The sequence below is a fragment of the Bos mutus genome, chromosome 20 (assembly GCF_027580195.1).
Source record: "Bos mutus isolate GX-2022 chromosome 20, NWIPB_WYAK_1.1, whole genome shotgun sequence".
Lineage (NCBI taxonomy): Eukaryota > Metazoa > Chordata > Mammalia > Artiodactyla > Bovidae > Bos > Bos mutus.
The window spans coordinates 13,656,932-13,672,539 of NC_091636.1; the positions used below are offsets into that span (position 1 = coordinate 13,656,932).

Consider the following 15,608-nt stretch of genomic DNA (forward strand, 5'->3'; position numbering starts at 1 on the left):
GCAAAGTTGTACAGTCACTGCAGAAGACCATTGGCATTTTCTTACAAAATTGAACATACTTCAGTAATCACATTACTTGATATTCACCCAAAGGAGTTGCTAACTTACAGCCACACAAAAACCTGCACAGAGATATTTACAGCAGCTTTATTCATAATTGGCAAAACTTGGAAGCAGCCAAGATGCCCTTCAGTAGGTAAGCGGATAAACTGTGGAATACCCGGGCAATGAAATATTATTCAGTGCTAAAAAGAAATGAGCTACCAAGCTATGAAAAGACACAGAGGAATCTTAAATGCATATTACTGAATGAAAGAAGCCAATCTGAAAAGGCTCCATAACATGTTTCCCACTATATGACACACTAGAACAGGCAAAACTCTGTTGGAGCAGAAGAGATATTAGTGTTTACCAAGGATTAGGAGGGAGGGAAGAGGGAAGGGATTAGCAGGCAGAACACAGAGGAGTCTTGGGGCAGTGGAAGTATTCTATATGATAACGTAATGGTGGATACATGTCATTATACATTTGTCCAAACCCATAGAATGTACAACACCGAGTGAATCCTAACAGAAGCTCTGGGCTTTGGGTGATGGATGTGTCCATGGGAGGCTGTGTATGGGGGTGGTAGTAGTGTGGCAGGCTGTATATGGAAAAATCTCTTTACTTTCTGCTCAGTTTTGCTATGAACCTACTACTGCTCTAAAAAAACAAAGTCTACTGAAAAAAAAAAAAAAGCAAGCATGCTTGTCTTGTTCCAGAAATAGCAAAGAAACCACTGTGGTTTCTCTCCAGTGGAAGAGAGGGGTAGAAAGAGGGGCAGGAGCCCAGCCACCTAGGAAAGAAGTGTGAAAATGTCCTTGTTTGGAGCCATTTAGTATTCCCTAGTGACTTGTTTTTCGAAAAGCATAATGAGATGGAAATAGTTGATGGTTATAATGATGATTCTGTAAATTTAGTTATGAATAATATGCTTCATTTTCTAGAGAAATCTCTTTACAATGTACTACTGTATCTACTTCCTTGAGTGAACATTTATAAGTTTTTAATACTTGAGTATATTTTCTAGCTATCCACAGCCTTTAAGGGGTGGTGTCTTTCCTGCTATTAGGGTGCCATGGAGCTAGGAACCATGTCCCTGTCATTCATGACCCCTAAACATTTGCTCCTGCACTGGTTCCGCAAACAACCTCTGGAATCCAGCAATTCCCCAGCCATGACTCTACAGAGAAGCCCAACCTGTCTATAAATGCCATCCCCTCAAATTTCAGCAACATTCACACCTGAAACAGATTTTCAGTCTTCCTCCCTATTTGAAATCCCAAAGCATTGCAAGTTTCATGCTACTTTAATAACTCTTTAATCTAAAAGGTTAACTACCAGATGAATAGTAAAGGTGAAACAGAATATATTTAATGTAAGTATTTTGGATTAGCTTCTCAGGAGCTAATCAGTAAAATAAATTGTATTCTCGATGTTTCATACAGGTTGACGTCATGATTCTGACCACATCAATTGCTGACATCAAAATTCAGTGACCTCTGTTGCTTGCTGTGAGAACCATCCTAACCCAGAATTTTCAGCTACAAGTGGTGTAATTCAGAAGTTGCTTACTGAACTGAATTAAGGGTTTGTATTAGGGATAAATACTGTGGGAGTAACTCTGGTATACTGGGTTGGTGGTTTTGTGCAGGAAGCTTAGAATTCCACAGCTCTTATAATGATTGTATACTCTTCTGGCTTGTTTCCCAGATTTTCTTGAAAAGGGTCAGAAGACAGGATGAAATTAATGACATATGAATGCTAACATCCAATTAGAGGTATCTTCAAAGGAATAATTAGGCTAGACTTAATAAGAGGGGATTCTGAGAAGAAAAAGCTTTAGGCAAATTATACTCTGAAAGAAAAGAAGATGTGAAATAAGGCAACTCTAGGAGATTGGAGTTGATTAAAACTTCAGGAAGTGATTTTATCTACTTACCTTAAAAGTAATATAAACATAGTGAGACAAATGAATGGAGAGGGGTGGTCACTGAGTCCAGACTAGGAGCAGGGGTCTGAGCACTGGTACCCTTCCTCCAGCACATATCCGGGGACTGTAATTTTAGGACCCCTATTCTCTTTATGATGGAGAAGGAAACGTCAACCCACTCCAGTATTCTTGCCTGGAGAATCCCATGGACAGAGGAGGCTAGTGGGCTACAGTCCATAGGGTCGCTAAGAGTGGGACGACTGAAGCAATTTAGCATCCTGGTGGCTCAGACGGTAAAGTGTCTGCCTGCAATGCGGGAGACCTGGCTTTGATCCCTGGGTCTGATCCCTGGGTCGGGAAGATCCCCTGGAGAAGGAAATGGCCACCCACTCCAGTACTCTTGCCTAGAAAATTCCATGGATGGAGGAGCGTGGTGGTCTACAGTCCATGGGGTCGTAAAGACTGAGTGACTTCGCTTTCTTTTCTTTCTTTCTTATGAAGGAGGACGAGGTTTTTGCTTTTCAAAATAACAACAGCAGCAGCAACAGCGGCAGCAAACACTTAAACTGTGCTTCCCACCTATAATGCTAGCTCTCCGTTTCATTTTCCTCATCTGTAAATAGGGATTCCACGATTATCAAATCCCCACAACAAATTCCGGAGTGCAAAAAGTGACTTGCTCAAGGTCATACAGGCAGGGATTATCAGAAGACAGATCGACCCCAGTAGCCTGGGGCGGAAGCTTCTCTCATTCAAGCGTTTTAGGAAGGGGAAAGGACACAGGCAAAACGCAAGCTCTCTCAGCACATTTATTTTAGTGTAAACTCTCCAATGCCTCCCTCCGCCGCACCACCCTTAGCCTCTTAATTGCTGAAACGCAGCGCCTTCCTTACTTTGCTCTTGTCACGCTCCTCTCTTTTTTGACCAAAAACCTCCAGTGGGTAGATGTTAGGGAGCTGCTCCGTCAGTTTACAGCGCCCCTCCCCGCCTCGCGTCTTTCTTAGCGCAATAGCTAACATTCATTGAAAATCCTTCAACAGACGCGTGGGTTTATGTCATTGTATGAGTATTCACTGAGCGCTCAGAGTGGGAACGTTAATCAGCAATGAAAATATTAACTTGTTTCTAGGCTATATATATTTTTTCAACTTAAAAGCCTAAAAAAGAAAAATCTCAGTTCACTTCCGAAAAGAAACCTTCACCCTCAAGCTCTCACCCCTGCGCCTCACTGAACGGCACTGGCCACAAGGGGGCAGTGGCGGCCACGGAGTCGAATCTGGGGATGTGTGCGGCGGCTCGGCCATCGGTTGCTCTCGCCTGGCGCGCGGCTCTCGGCCTTGGATTAGCGCAGCTGGGGACGTGGGAGGCCGCGGGCCCCGCCCCCGACCGGCGGCGGCGGCGGCCCAGCGCGGCAGTCTGCGCTGCAAGCGGAGCGGCGCGGAGGGCGCGACCAGCGGGTGGGGGCCCAGGAGTGTGTACTGCCTTCCGGGCTCCTCTCCGCGCGCTAGGGCGCGGGCACCACCGCGGGCCCCTCGGGCGGGCGCCAGGCTCAGGGCGCCGGGGGTCGGGGGCAGCCCATCGGGGTGCCGGGACCATGGCGCTGCGCGCCCGGGCGCTCTACGACTTCAGGTCGGAGAACCCGGGCGAGATCTCACTGCGGGAGCACGAGGTGCTGAGCCTGTGCAGCGAACAGGACATCGAGGGCTGGCTCGAGGGGATCAACAGCCGCGGAGACCGCGGCCTCTTCCCGGCCTCTTACGTGCAGGTGATCCGCGCCCCCGAGCCCGGCCCGGCGGGCGACGGCGGCCCGGGCGCCCCGGCCCGCTACGCCAACGTGCCACCCGGGGGCTTCGAACCCCTGCCTGCCGCGCCGCCCACCTCTTTCAAGCCGCCGCCCGAAGCCTTCCAGCCCCTGCTGCAACCGCAGCAGGCGCCGCCGGTGAGCACCTTCCAGCCGACGGGCGCGGGCTTCTCGTACGGCGGGAGCGCCCTGCAGCCGTCGCCGCAGCAGCTCTACGGCGGCGGCGGCTACCAGGCCAGCCAGGGCAGCGACGATGACTGGGATGATGAGTGGGACGACAGCTCCACCGTGGCTGACGAGCCGGGCGCACTGGGGAGCGGCGCTTACCCGGACCTCGACGGCTCGTCGTCTGGGGGCGTCGGCGCTGCTGGCCGCTACCGCCTGTCCACGCGCTCCGACTTGTCGCTGGGCTCCCGCAGCGGCTCTGCGCCCCCGCAGCACCATCCGTCGGGGGCCAAGAGCTCGGCCACCGTGAGCCGTAACCTCAACCGCTTCTCCACCTTCGTCAAGTCTGGCGGGGAGGCTTTCGTGCTGGGTGAGGCATCGGGCTTCGTGAAGGATGGGGACAAGCTGTGCGTGGTGCTGGGCCCCTATGGCCCCGAGTGGCAGGAGAACCCCTATCCCTTCCAGTGCACCATCGACGACCCCACCAAGCAGACCAAGTTCAAGGGCATGAAGAGCTACATCTCGTACAAGCTTGTGCCCACGCACACGCAGGTGCCGGTGCACCGGCGCTACAAGCACTTCGACTGGCTGTATGCGCGCCTGGCCGAGAAGTTCCCGGTCATCTCGGTGCCCCACCTGCCCGAGAAGCAGGCCACCGGCCGCTTCGAGGAGGACTTCATCTCCAAGCGCAGAAAGGGCCTCATCTGGTGGATGAACCACATGGCCAGCCACCCGGTGCTGGCGCAGTGCGACGTCTTCCAGCACTTCCTGACCTGCCCCAGCAGCACCGACGAGAAGGCCTGGAAGCAGGGTAAGAGGAAGGCCGAGAAGGATGAGATGGTGGGCGCCAACTTCTTCCTGACCCTGAGCACGCCCCCCGCCGCCGCCCTCGACCTGCAGGAGGTGGAGAGCAAGATCGAAGGCTTCAAGTGCTTCACCAAGAAGATGGACGACAGCGCGCTGCAGCTCAACCACACAGCCAACGAGTTCGCGCGCAAGCAGGTGACCGGCTTCAAGAAGGAGTACCAGAGGGTGGGGCAGTCCTTCCGCGGCCTCAGCCAGGCCTTTGAGCTGGACCAGCAGGCCTTCTCGGCCGGCCTGAACCAGGCCATCGCCTTCACCGGAGATGCCTACGATGCCATCGGCGAGCTCTTCGCCGAGCAACCCAGGCAAGACCTGGACCCGGTCATGGACCTGTTGGCGTTGTATCAGGGCCACCTGGCCAACTTCCCCGACATCATCCACGTCCAGAAAGGTAAAGCCTGGCCTTAAGAGCGGACGGTGTGGGATGTGTTGTTCAGGCTGAGAGGGTCACTTTGACAGAAGTCCCATTGTCTGTTTCAGATTAATATCCCACAGGTCGGGATCCCGGCAGGGATGTGGGCAGCCAGGCGGTGCCCCAAGGGTAGGGCAGATGGTGGGCTGGTAGCTTCCTCCTTAAAATATTTCCAGACAGGCTTTTCCAGACAGGCTGCGGGTACTCTCTTCAGAGGAGGTTGAGAGAGCACTTTTGACGACAGTGCTGTCATTTTAGAGTTTGAATAGTTGGGTAATGAGCTTCTGGGATCGGTCATCTTGTGTCTAGGGTAGAATCAGAAGGGGACCCAAGCCATGTTAGGCATCCATTTGAACACTGGCAGTGTCACTTAGCCGTGGGTTTCGGGAAGTGTGGAAATCAGGGGCAAGAGTGGATATCTGCAGATAAAGGTAAGTCCTGCTTTCGCCCCTCTGCTCGTCTCAGCCCCTGCATTGGTAGAGAAATTAGGGTCAGTTCTCTGTAGGTACTACTTAAATGGGGCGGCATAGGAATTTCCTGCACAGGCTTCTTGCTTGCGACCTTTGTGAAATAAGGTAAAACACTCAGCCAAATTTCAGGAAGTTTTAAGAAAATTACTCTCTTTAAGCTTGGTCATTTTGAATTTGGTGTCTACTAACCGACTGAAATTAAGATGTAGAATGTATAGGATCTGAGTATTGTGTCTGAGAGCAGTGTTTCTGGTATCTCAGCGAGTTAGCTGCCCAGCTGTCGGAGCTTGTTTTATTTAGTCGTCGTTAGTGTCCCTAAAGACTGAAGTTTGCAGATTGTTTTCTTAGAAAATAAATTAGAGCAGAATTAGAGCAGTAATTCCTGCCTTAACCTTACTCGCTGGCTTGCATTCTGATAGCCTGCCTGGAGAGAGGGAGAATGGGGAGGGGTTGGAGTGGGGAGGCAGCCTTGCTGAGAAGGTCTTCGGTTCAGTGTGGGGGAGGGGAAGAGGACGTCACTAACCACCTTCCTGAGGGGGTGGAAACCTCCTTGGGCCAGTGCCTCTGGCCCTGGGTAATGAGTCGCTCGCTGCCCTTTCAGGTGGGACTGCTCATTTACAAACAGCCCAGATCTTTAACCTGTTCTTCCTGGTATTAAGCTAAAGTTTGCCTCTCTTAATTCTCTTTCTGTTCCCTGGAAACACACAAAGTAAGTTTCTTCCTTGTCATGTCAGCCCATCAGAACTTTTGGAAAAGCAGCTTCCTTTCCCTCTGCTGCACTCCTGCCTCTTCGGAGTAGGTGACAGGCTTCTAACTCCCCAGAGGGGGGTCCGGCAAACTTGCTGATGCTGGTGTAGTCCCTGCTAAAATGCACTGCCCCAAACATCTGCAATACTAGATTCAGTGGAGAAGAGTAACTTTTTTTGACAATTTACATCTTGTAAGTGCAGTATAAGGTTAAATTAGCTGTTTGGGCAGCCATATCACTATTGACCTGCGTTGAACCTGCATATTTGTTCCCTGTGACCCCCCTTTTTTGCATAAATTGCTTTGGATTCTTGATATTTTAGTTGGTGCTGGTGCAACTGACTCTTTGAGCCTTTAATGCGGGATCTAACATTTAAATTCCACTGTGTTACATCATTCTGGATCCAGTGCTGGGTATCTTTTTACATGTTTCTGTGAGTTTATGCAGATTGTTGGTAAACAGTTGAAAGGGTGGAGCCAGGTACAGACGCCTGCAGTCACACACAGGTGGCTGGCTACTACAGGGCAGCATCAGTTCATTCAGTGGTTTTACTGTCCACACACTCAGCCTTGCTGAGTGGCTCTGCTGTCAAGTGATTAAAAAATACTTGATGTTTGCTATAAAGTCTATTTTGAGTTTATATGTAGTCTGTTAAGCCATGTACATAGTTTATTTTTTTTTTTAACACTAGAACTAAAATCATCTCCTATTGGGATTTGAGAGACTTCCTTCATTAAAACCAGTACCATTTTTACATTGTTTAAACAATTCAAGGGCCCTAAACATAATCTTCAGGAACTTCAGAAAGAACATCAGTTGATATTCAACATGGTTTGTTTCTGCTGTAGCCTTGGTGTGTGATGTACAGGGAGCGTGTGTCCCTGGATAACATGTCTTTAGAATGTACTGCCATTTAAAGCTATAGCGTGCAGTGCATAAAGCTAAAAGCATTTGTTTACAGCAAGCATTTATCAAGGATGCTAGTGTTGGCCATTTTAGGAATACAGATGAGCTTTAAGCACGGCTGAAGCTTTTTGAACATGTTCTGGATGTTCACATGATTGTATGGAGCAGAAGAAACATCCCCCTCCCACCCCCACTACACAGTTGCTGTTGGGATGAATCTTCATCTCAGCACTTGGGAATTTTGTTTGCAAGTTGTTTTTTCCTTCAGGATCTCAAAACATAATCATATTGTAGACCTTACTGTGACTTTTGAGAGAAGAGTCAAAAAAAAAAGTGAAAATCTTGAAGCAGTTTTGTGCGATCTTTTGTTGTGAGTATTTGGCCCGAAGTTTTTATTAAGTCTTTGTTGTTTCCAGTAAGAGAAAAGTGGTTTTATCCCTTTTACATTTTACATGTTCTAATCATATATTACCCTGGAGAAAAGCTTGGCAACCCACTCCAGTATTCTTGCCTGGAGAATTCCATGGACAGAGGAGCCTGACAGGCTACAGTCCATAGGATTGCACAGAGTCGGACACGACTGAAGCGACTTAGCACACACGCAATCTTATATTAAGAGACCCACATTCAGTTGAGTCAGAAAAAGATTAGAAAGTACTTTTTGATTACTAAAGCAGTTATGAAGGGGAGTTAATTAGTTGTTTTTCTCCCTTTGTCCTTGGGGGGAGAGGACGGGACCATTAGGCTCCTCTGGAGCCTCTTTCTTATCCAGGAGACTGCTGCCATCAGCCAGCTTTCCCAGAGTTTTGGACCTGAGTTCTTCCATGCTGAGTCTGTAAGCCACACGTAACTCTCTAAGTTAGTTACAGTTCAATAAAATTTTAAAAATTCGGTTCCTTAGTCATACTAGCTATACTTCAGGTGCTTTATAGCCAGCGGCTATCATACTGGACAACAGAGATGAGGCCTGTTTCCTTCCTTGCTCGAGGTTCCCATTGGACCGTGTTGAGCTGGACTGTTGGCCAGAGTTTAACTGTACATCCTGTTATGGGTTTCTCTGGCAAATCGATGATCTTTTCACATACTTCCAGATAGTTTTCTTTTCTCGATCACCTGGCATCCCTTCTCTGTATGGACTTAAGGAATAAAAAATAGACGGGGAAACAGGTCCTGCTAGATCCTTCTCTACAGAACATCCCAGGTACCCAACCATTGAGTAATACTTGTGCAGTGGGAGGAAGTCCACCGGTTTTGCAGCCTGCCTTCATGCCCCGTTCAGAAAACCCAGCTGGGTTCCGGATGGACATTTGAGGCTCATAAGGAACCATCTCCAGAAAGAGGGTGGGAAACGTGAACACCCTGCAGTGTGGTCAGCTGGGGTTCACTGACCATACTTAGCACTGAAGCCACTGCTTAATCATGGTTTTAGCATAAGTGCTTTCTGCAAAAATGAAGAGAGCCTTGTGTTTCCTTCAGCGAAAAGGGAATGTTAGAATTCTGATATTTTTTTTTTTAATCTACTGATGAAGTCTTAGATAAACAGACCTATTTTGGTTCATGGAGTTCAGTGTAGGAAGAAGGCAGTTTTCTGTAGTCTGAGGTACAGTAGATGGAATTCAGAACTTGAATTTTATTCATATTTTGCTTTGTTGTCACAGGAGCCCCTTAAATTCTTTGTTCATGGACGGTTCATTGATTGCTGATAACCAGCCTACACAGGTCTATCAGTGAGCTTTGTAACCCTGTGCTCTTGATTTTCTTTTCTTGAAATGGCAGCCTCTTATCCCCTTCTCTTCATCGTCCCTGCCTGCTGTATGCTTTTATAATGCCAGTGTTAGTGAGTTTGGTGTGGTGTGTAGAATATATTTCACTATCAGTTTCTTAGCATATTCAATTCTGTTTCCAAAGATACGATTAATCTCTGGTATTTAATGAAGCTTAATCTGGAAGGCAGCGAGTGATGGTGGTTTAAAAGCTTTGGGCTTATCTCTTGGGGAATTCTGTGAAAGGGAAAGACTGTAATGTTAGATGATGAGAAATGTTGGTTTCATCTTTGTTTATGAATCTGGACTAGATAGCCAGAGGCAGTGACTTAAAGGGAAATTGTATTCCAGAGAAAAGGTATAAAATCATGTAAAGGTGATTGGTTGGTATAGTCTGAGTATGTGAAGTGGGGATGCAGAACCAGACAAATAAACAGGCAGTCCTGTTTTCTGTGCTCGTAAATTAAACATGCAGGGTCTACTTCACTGCCCTCTGTAAATGGTCCAGACGGAGCTTCCTTTTGAACAAAAAACAACCCCAGGACCTCAGGAATGATACACCAGTAGTGAGCCTGTCAGTCTTGTGGGTAGAATTTCACCATTGTGCTTCCTGTCAGCACAGGGAGGGTTGGTCTTCTGTCCCCCAGACATTAATTAAAGATAGCCAGAGTCCCGGCAGGGCACTCGAGGTGAGGCTGGGCCACAGCAAGCCCTTCCCTCTCTGCTCCCCATTCTCCTGTGTCTAAACATAGCCCTGAGATGGTGGTGCCAGAAATACAGAGAAGAGGTCTATTAAGCGGGCTGTTTACAAGCTCATCCTTACTTTGAAACGTCTGGGCTAGCAACTGAGGTCATTCACCGTTTTTGCTTTTGTCTCATCTATAACTGTACCATTTTTCCTCTCCCATCCACTCCTAGTTATTTTTTAAGGAGACTTCAGTTCCAGCCTTAAGATTTGGCCCAATCTCTATTTTCTTAGTGGAGACAAATTTGCCTTTGGGGTTTTTGTTTTACATGACTGAATCTCTTGGTTAAAGCATCAGTGTGACTGGCCACTGAATGTCTTGGTCACCACCTAGGTGGGGACACTACTCACATCACCTTGTCATTGGTTTTTCCGACTTCTTTTTTGAGCCGTGAAGCCCTCTACAGAATCCTATCAGGAAGTCTGGTCCGTTAGGCTGGTCACTGTAGAGCCCAGAGGTGGCATGGACCCGAACCGCCACTCACGGTCTTCTGAGGAATCTTGGGCTCAGCTGACTGTCTGTCCTCTTGAAGTGTCATATGCACAGCCTCCTATCTGGTCATTTTTGAATTTTCAAAGACCGTGTGGAACCTAAACAACCCTTACCAACATGACAGTTTTCTTTTCAGGCTAAATAATCTGCTGTCTCTCGAAGTGTTTTTTAAAACTAAAGTTTCATATCAAATTAGACTTAATTTGCTATCTATTTATGATGATCACACACACACACACACACACAAATAGCACACTAATGCTTAGCTCTGTTTAGAGACACTGTGCCCAGAAGACCTGAACTGTTTGTCATCCCATGTTTACAGAGCACAGACTCGATTTGTGTCAGCAAGAGGGACAGACAGGACTCTGATCCTCATGGAGGTTTTTGTTGTTGTTGCAGTGGGGGTGCAGAGCAAGTCCCATCACAGAGTTTTTTGACTGGTGGCAGGGAAGCTGTGTTCCAGGGTGCTGAGAGTCCCCGGGGCTGTACAGAGCAGATGGGATTGGTCTGGGTCTGATGGGGGGCTGAGTCAACTCTGGAGCCCCACAGCAGAGTCCGGTCACCATGGGCCAGCCTGACATCTGGGTGACCAGATGTGTGGGGATCCTTGGGCAGCTGTTTTAACCTCTGTGAGCCCCGTTTTCTCCCTGACAGAGGGAACACTTCCTCATAAGGTCATCATGAAGACCAAATGTTACGGTTCTTAGTAGTTGCTCACTAAGCAATTGATTTTGCAAAGTATAAAGATACTTTTAAGATGGGAGATACTCTCCCTTAAAAGACAATTCCAGAGATCTTATCATCCCTTCAGGTGGCCTTTTACCGCCAGAATTGCAGACAAAGTGTAAAACCCCATAGAGTCACAGGTACAATAGTTGAGTGCTGTATTTTAATGCAGCTGTTGTTTTGCACACCAGGAAAAATGGTGACTGGAGTAATCATTGGTGTTATTGGAGTCACCAGTTTGCTGTGGTTCACATTAAGGAGTTTATGTAAATTGTCTCTTGTCAGCCTCTCTCTTCCTCCAGATTCCTGTGTCCTTGCACAAGCGCTGGCGTTTCTGAGCCTCAGTTCTATCACCTGAAACTCTGAGGGTCACGGTTTCCTAGATGTCGTTTTGTTGGTTAACTCTTTTAATAGCATCGCTCCTGCATTGAAAACAAAATATTAAAGAAAAAAACAAAAATAAAATATTCCAAAGTATATAGTGAACATTTTGACCTTGTTTCAGGCTAGTTTCAAGAGCATTCTGTTTGTTTATGTGTCTCTGTAATCTAGGGGCATGAAAATCCTTTATCGGTTGGCATGAAAGAAGAGTCACGCACATTTAGTTCGGATCAGCAAACAGGCATCCAGGTCTTCCCCTGCCAGGTGTTGCGACTGTGAAAGTGATGACTCCCTGGCCTCCAGCCTGTGATGAGAGCTCCCAGGTGTGCTGACGCCAAGGCGTGCTGGGTGGCTGGAGCAGCTTTCCTCTGACCCAGATGAGGGTGTAATTAATAGGGCCACCAAAGAGAGAAGGTGTGATGGGCTGTCCCCTCCTACAAGCTGTAGCTCACCTTGAGTTCTAAGTGCTGTCTCCTCTTCAGACATAGAGCCAGTCTTGCACTGTTGATCTTGCATTTGTAGCTCGGTTAAACTTCAAGGTGGACGACTTTTAGCCACATGTCATTTCTTCTCCCTTTCCTTGGAACTTTGTATCTCTCACTGTGATGTGACTTTTTTCTTCTGATAAAGAAGTTTTATTTGTTATTTAGCAGGTAGGGAGGCACTGGTTAGGGAGGAGAGCTTAACATCATTCAGTTTATTCATGGGATCCTCTGAAAGGTAAACCTGATTTTATTCAACAAATATTTAAGTGCCCATCAGACACTAGTAAAGATGCTATGGTTGCACCAGAAGTCAAAGCAAAGATCACCACCCTTGTAGAGTTTGCATTCTAGCAGGGTGGAGACACAAAGAAAAAACACACACTGAGTAATTATAATGTGTGTCCAAGTATGATATGTGTTCAGTTCAGTCACTCAGTCATGTCTGACTCTTTGCGACCCCATGGACTGCAGCATGCCAGGCTTCTCTCTCCTTCACCATCACCCAAAGCTTGCTCAAACTCATGTCTATTGAGTTGGTGATGCCATCCAGCCATCTCATCCTCTGTCATCCCCTTTTCGTCCTGCCTTCAATTTCTCAGCATCAGGGTCTTTTCCAGTGAGTCACTCTTCGCATCAGGTGGCCAAAGTACTAGAGCTTCAGCTTCGGCATCAGTCCTTCCAGTGAATATTCACAGTTGATTTCTTTCAGGATTCACTGGTTTGATCTCCTTGCAGTCCAAGGGACTCTCGGGGAACCGCACCTGCACCCACAGCAGCCTCTCTGGGTCACCCCTCACAACCCAGGCTGGCCCCCACCTCCAGAGTGCAGTGGGAAAAACACCTCGGTCAGAAAGAATCTGGCGACCGGGCCCCAGGTGTGCCCACCACCTGCCTCAACGCCACAATCTGGGCCTGTCCCCACCTCCAGAGCAGGTCACTGGGGGACCTTGGGGCCGAGGGGGAATGAACGCTCCTAAGGGTGGCACAGAAGTAGGCTAGACCACCAAGCCACAGGCGCTCTGGGCACAGAAGACCCTCTCCGTGCCCACCACGGTGGCCCAGCCCAGGTAAGGCTGAGTCAGTTGGTCTCTGCGGCCGGAGGGGCACAGGGCGATGCTGGTCGACCTGATGAGGCGACCCAGGAGCTTGAATCTGGAGCGCAGTGACAGTCACCCACCTCATGGTATATGTTAGGGGGAAAATAGATGTGGAACAGAACAAGTGGACTTGCGGAGGCAGGAGGCAGAATGAGGTACGTATTGAAAAGCATGATCATCGAGAAGATGAGATTTAAGGAGGTGAGGGAGGTAACCAAACAGGTATGGGGGCAGAGTTCTTCAGGCAGGAGATACAGCTGGGGTAAAGGTGCTAGCGTGGGTGTGTGCTGGGCCTGCTGAGGAACGGCAGGGAGACAGGTGATGGGTGCTAAGAGAGTCTGAGTGGGAGGGGAGGGCCCAGAAGGTTCGACTTACAGGGCTTCCTAGGCCATTAGGATTTGGAGTGAAAGCCCTAGTTTGACGGGAGCCATTGCAGGTTTTGAGGGAAGGAGTGATATACCAGTAGACCTTTTAACAGACTTACTCCACTTGCTGTGCTAAGAAGAGAATGGGCAGGGATGAGGCAGGGTGGGGAGGTCAAAGGTAGAAGCTGCTGCTGCTGCTCCTGCTAAGTCACTTCAGTCGTGTCCGACTCTGTGTGACCCCATAGATGTAGCTAGGGGCCAGTAAATCTGATAATGTGGCTGAGAGATGATGAGATAGTGAGATTTCACTCTAGATTTATTTTAAAGATAGAATCAGCAGGTTTTCCTAAAGGAACAGATGTGGCACCTGAGAGGAAGAGGAGACGTCAGAGTGAGTCTGATTTGGGCTTCATCAATGCTAATAATGGAGTTTCCATCAGCTGAGATGAGGAAGGCTGTGAGTGACACAGGGGTGGGGATGGGCTATTAGGACTTGAGTGTAAGCCTTGAGGGTGGACAGGCTCCTGCATTCTGTTCCACATCTCCCCTACGCGGCGCATTCACAGTCAAGCCCCAGGTCAAGTTCCTGTCCTTGGAGTATCCCAGCCCTTTTCTAAGTCGTCTTTGCTGATAGAATGCTGACTGGTGTGCCAGAGACTGTATGTTGCTTGGTTAGTGTGCAGGGATCGTGTTTTTATGTTCCTCAAGTATAAAGTTCCACTATTTCATACATGCATAGTAAGTATTTAATGAATGCTTGTTGAATTAATGAAGTAGGCACTCCAAAGTACTTCTTGGTTAATTTTGAAATAGATTTCTTCTGTAATTTATAGAATGTTTTTGTTTTTCTATTTATGTGATGATGGATAACAGGATTTAAAAGCGTACAGGAAATAAAGATAGGATTTGGATGTGTTTTATGGGTGAAGTCATGAACATGTGAGCAGTTTAAGTCTTAGACTTAAGTATCTACAAAATGACTTTCCAAAATTCACTGGAGTGGGGAGGAGGAGAGGAAGTTTGAAAATGCTTCATTTTATGTGCCAGAAGAATTATGTACCTCATGATTGAACTTTATATTGATTCTTGGTGTTTAAACTCGTATATCGTATGTTTCTCTCCTCTTTGGTAAGCTTTCATGATACTACTCTTTCCCTGGGGTCCCTTTTGCTTAATTCAAAACATGTGAATTAGAGCCTGTGTGTTCAGGGTGTTGAGTGACTTGGATGCACAAACCATTGGGTGTGGGTGTTGGGCAGGAGGTGCCTGCCCTCAGGGAAAATGCAGTTCCATGAGGGAGGGAGAATGTGTGTGCAGAAAACTGAAATGAGAGGTGGATCTGACTTAGTTCCTGTGTAATAATAGTGCATGAGAGTCCAGGGTTGTGTTAGAGGTTTGAGTGGTAGCATTGGTTTTCCCTTTGAAAGATAGTTGTATTTTGCCTTTTGGAGGAACATTGATGGACAGTGCATGGTTGATCTGGAAATGCTTTGGGATAGGTTTGATAAGCATATAAGAGCTGATAGGCTCCATGCCCAGAGCTTAGGTCACTGAGGGAGGCTGACAGGTGAGTTAGCTGTCACTATACAGTGTGACCCATACAGGCACGGTAGCACATGCCACGGTGTGAAGTAGGACAGAGGAGGTGTGGTTAACTATGCAGAGTTCAAGGGTGGCTCCTCCCTGTCTCAGCTGAAGAAGAGTTTTGAAAAGCAGTTGGGAGTTTGCCTGGTGGGCAGCGCAGGGAAGGGCATTCTGGGCAGAGGGAACCATAAGTACAAAAATCAGGGACTAAACCCGGCTGCCTCTCACATCAGCCTTGGCATGGTTGCAGCTGGACATAGGGCCCCTTCTGGATGCACTGAATCTGAAAGGCAGGAACATGTAGCCTAGACACTGGTGTTCTTAAGAAAGGTCCTCGTGGTTTTGATCCTGGAGGTGATGGAGGGAGCCTCATGGAAGATCAACAGGGGTATTGATGTGATCGGGCCTGCAGTCCTGGTGACGGGTGTGAAGGGTGGCTCGGGGTGGGGCAAGATGGGAAGTTCTTGGAATAGTTCGGGCAAGACATGGTGAAATACTAACCTGAGAGAATGTCTTTGGAGGTGGGGAAGAGGAGACGGAAGGAGGTGTTGGCCAACAGGAGTGGGGGAAGGGGCAGGGAGAATAAAATGCCCTGCACACTGAGCCTGTGGACCTGCCAGCAAAGATG

The 15,608-nt window shown here is 48.0% G+C and overlaps 1 protein-coding gene across 1 annotated transcript in view; it reads left to right on the forward strand.

Moving 5' to 3' along the window:
- Window positions 1–3,340: 3,340 nt before the first annotated feature.
- Window positions 3,341–15,608, forward strand: part of SNX18 (sorting nexin 18) — a 28,736-nt gene continuing 16,468 nt past the window's right edge. The window contains exon 1 of the mRNA XM_070357489.1: window positions 3,341–5,193. Within this exon, the coding sequence (XP_070213590.1) occupies window positions 3,567–5,193 (1,627 nt within the window). The 5' untranslated portion in view covers window positions 3,341–3,566. The remainder of the gene's footprint in view (window positions 5,194–15,608) is intronic.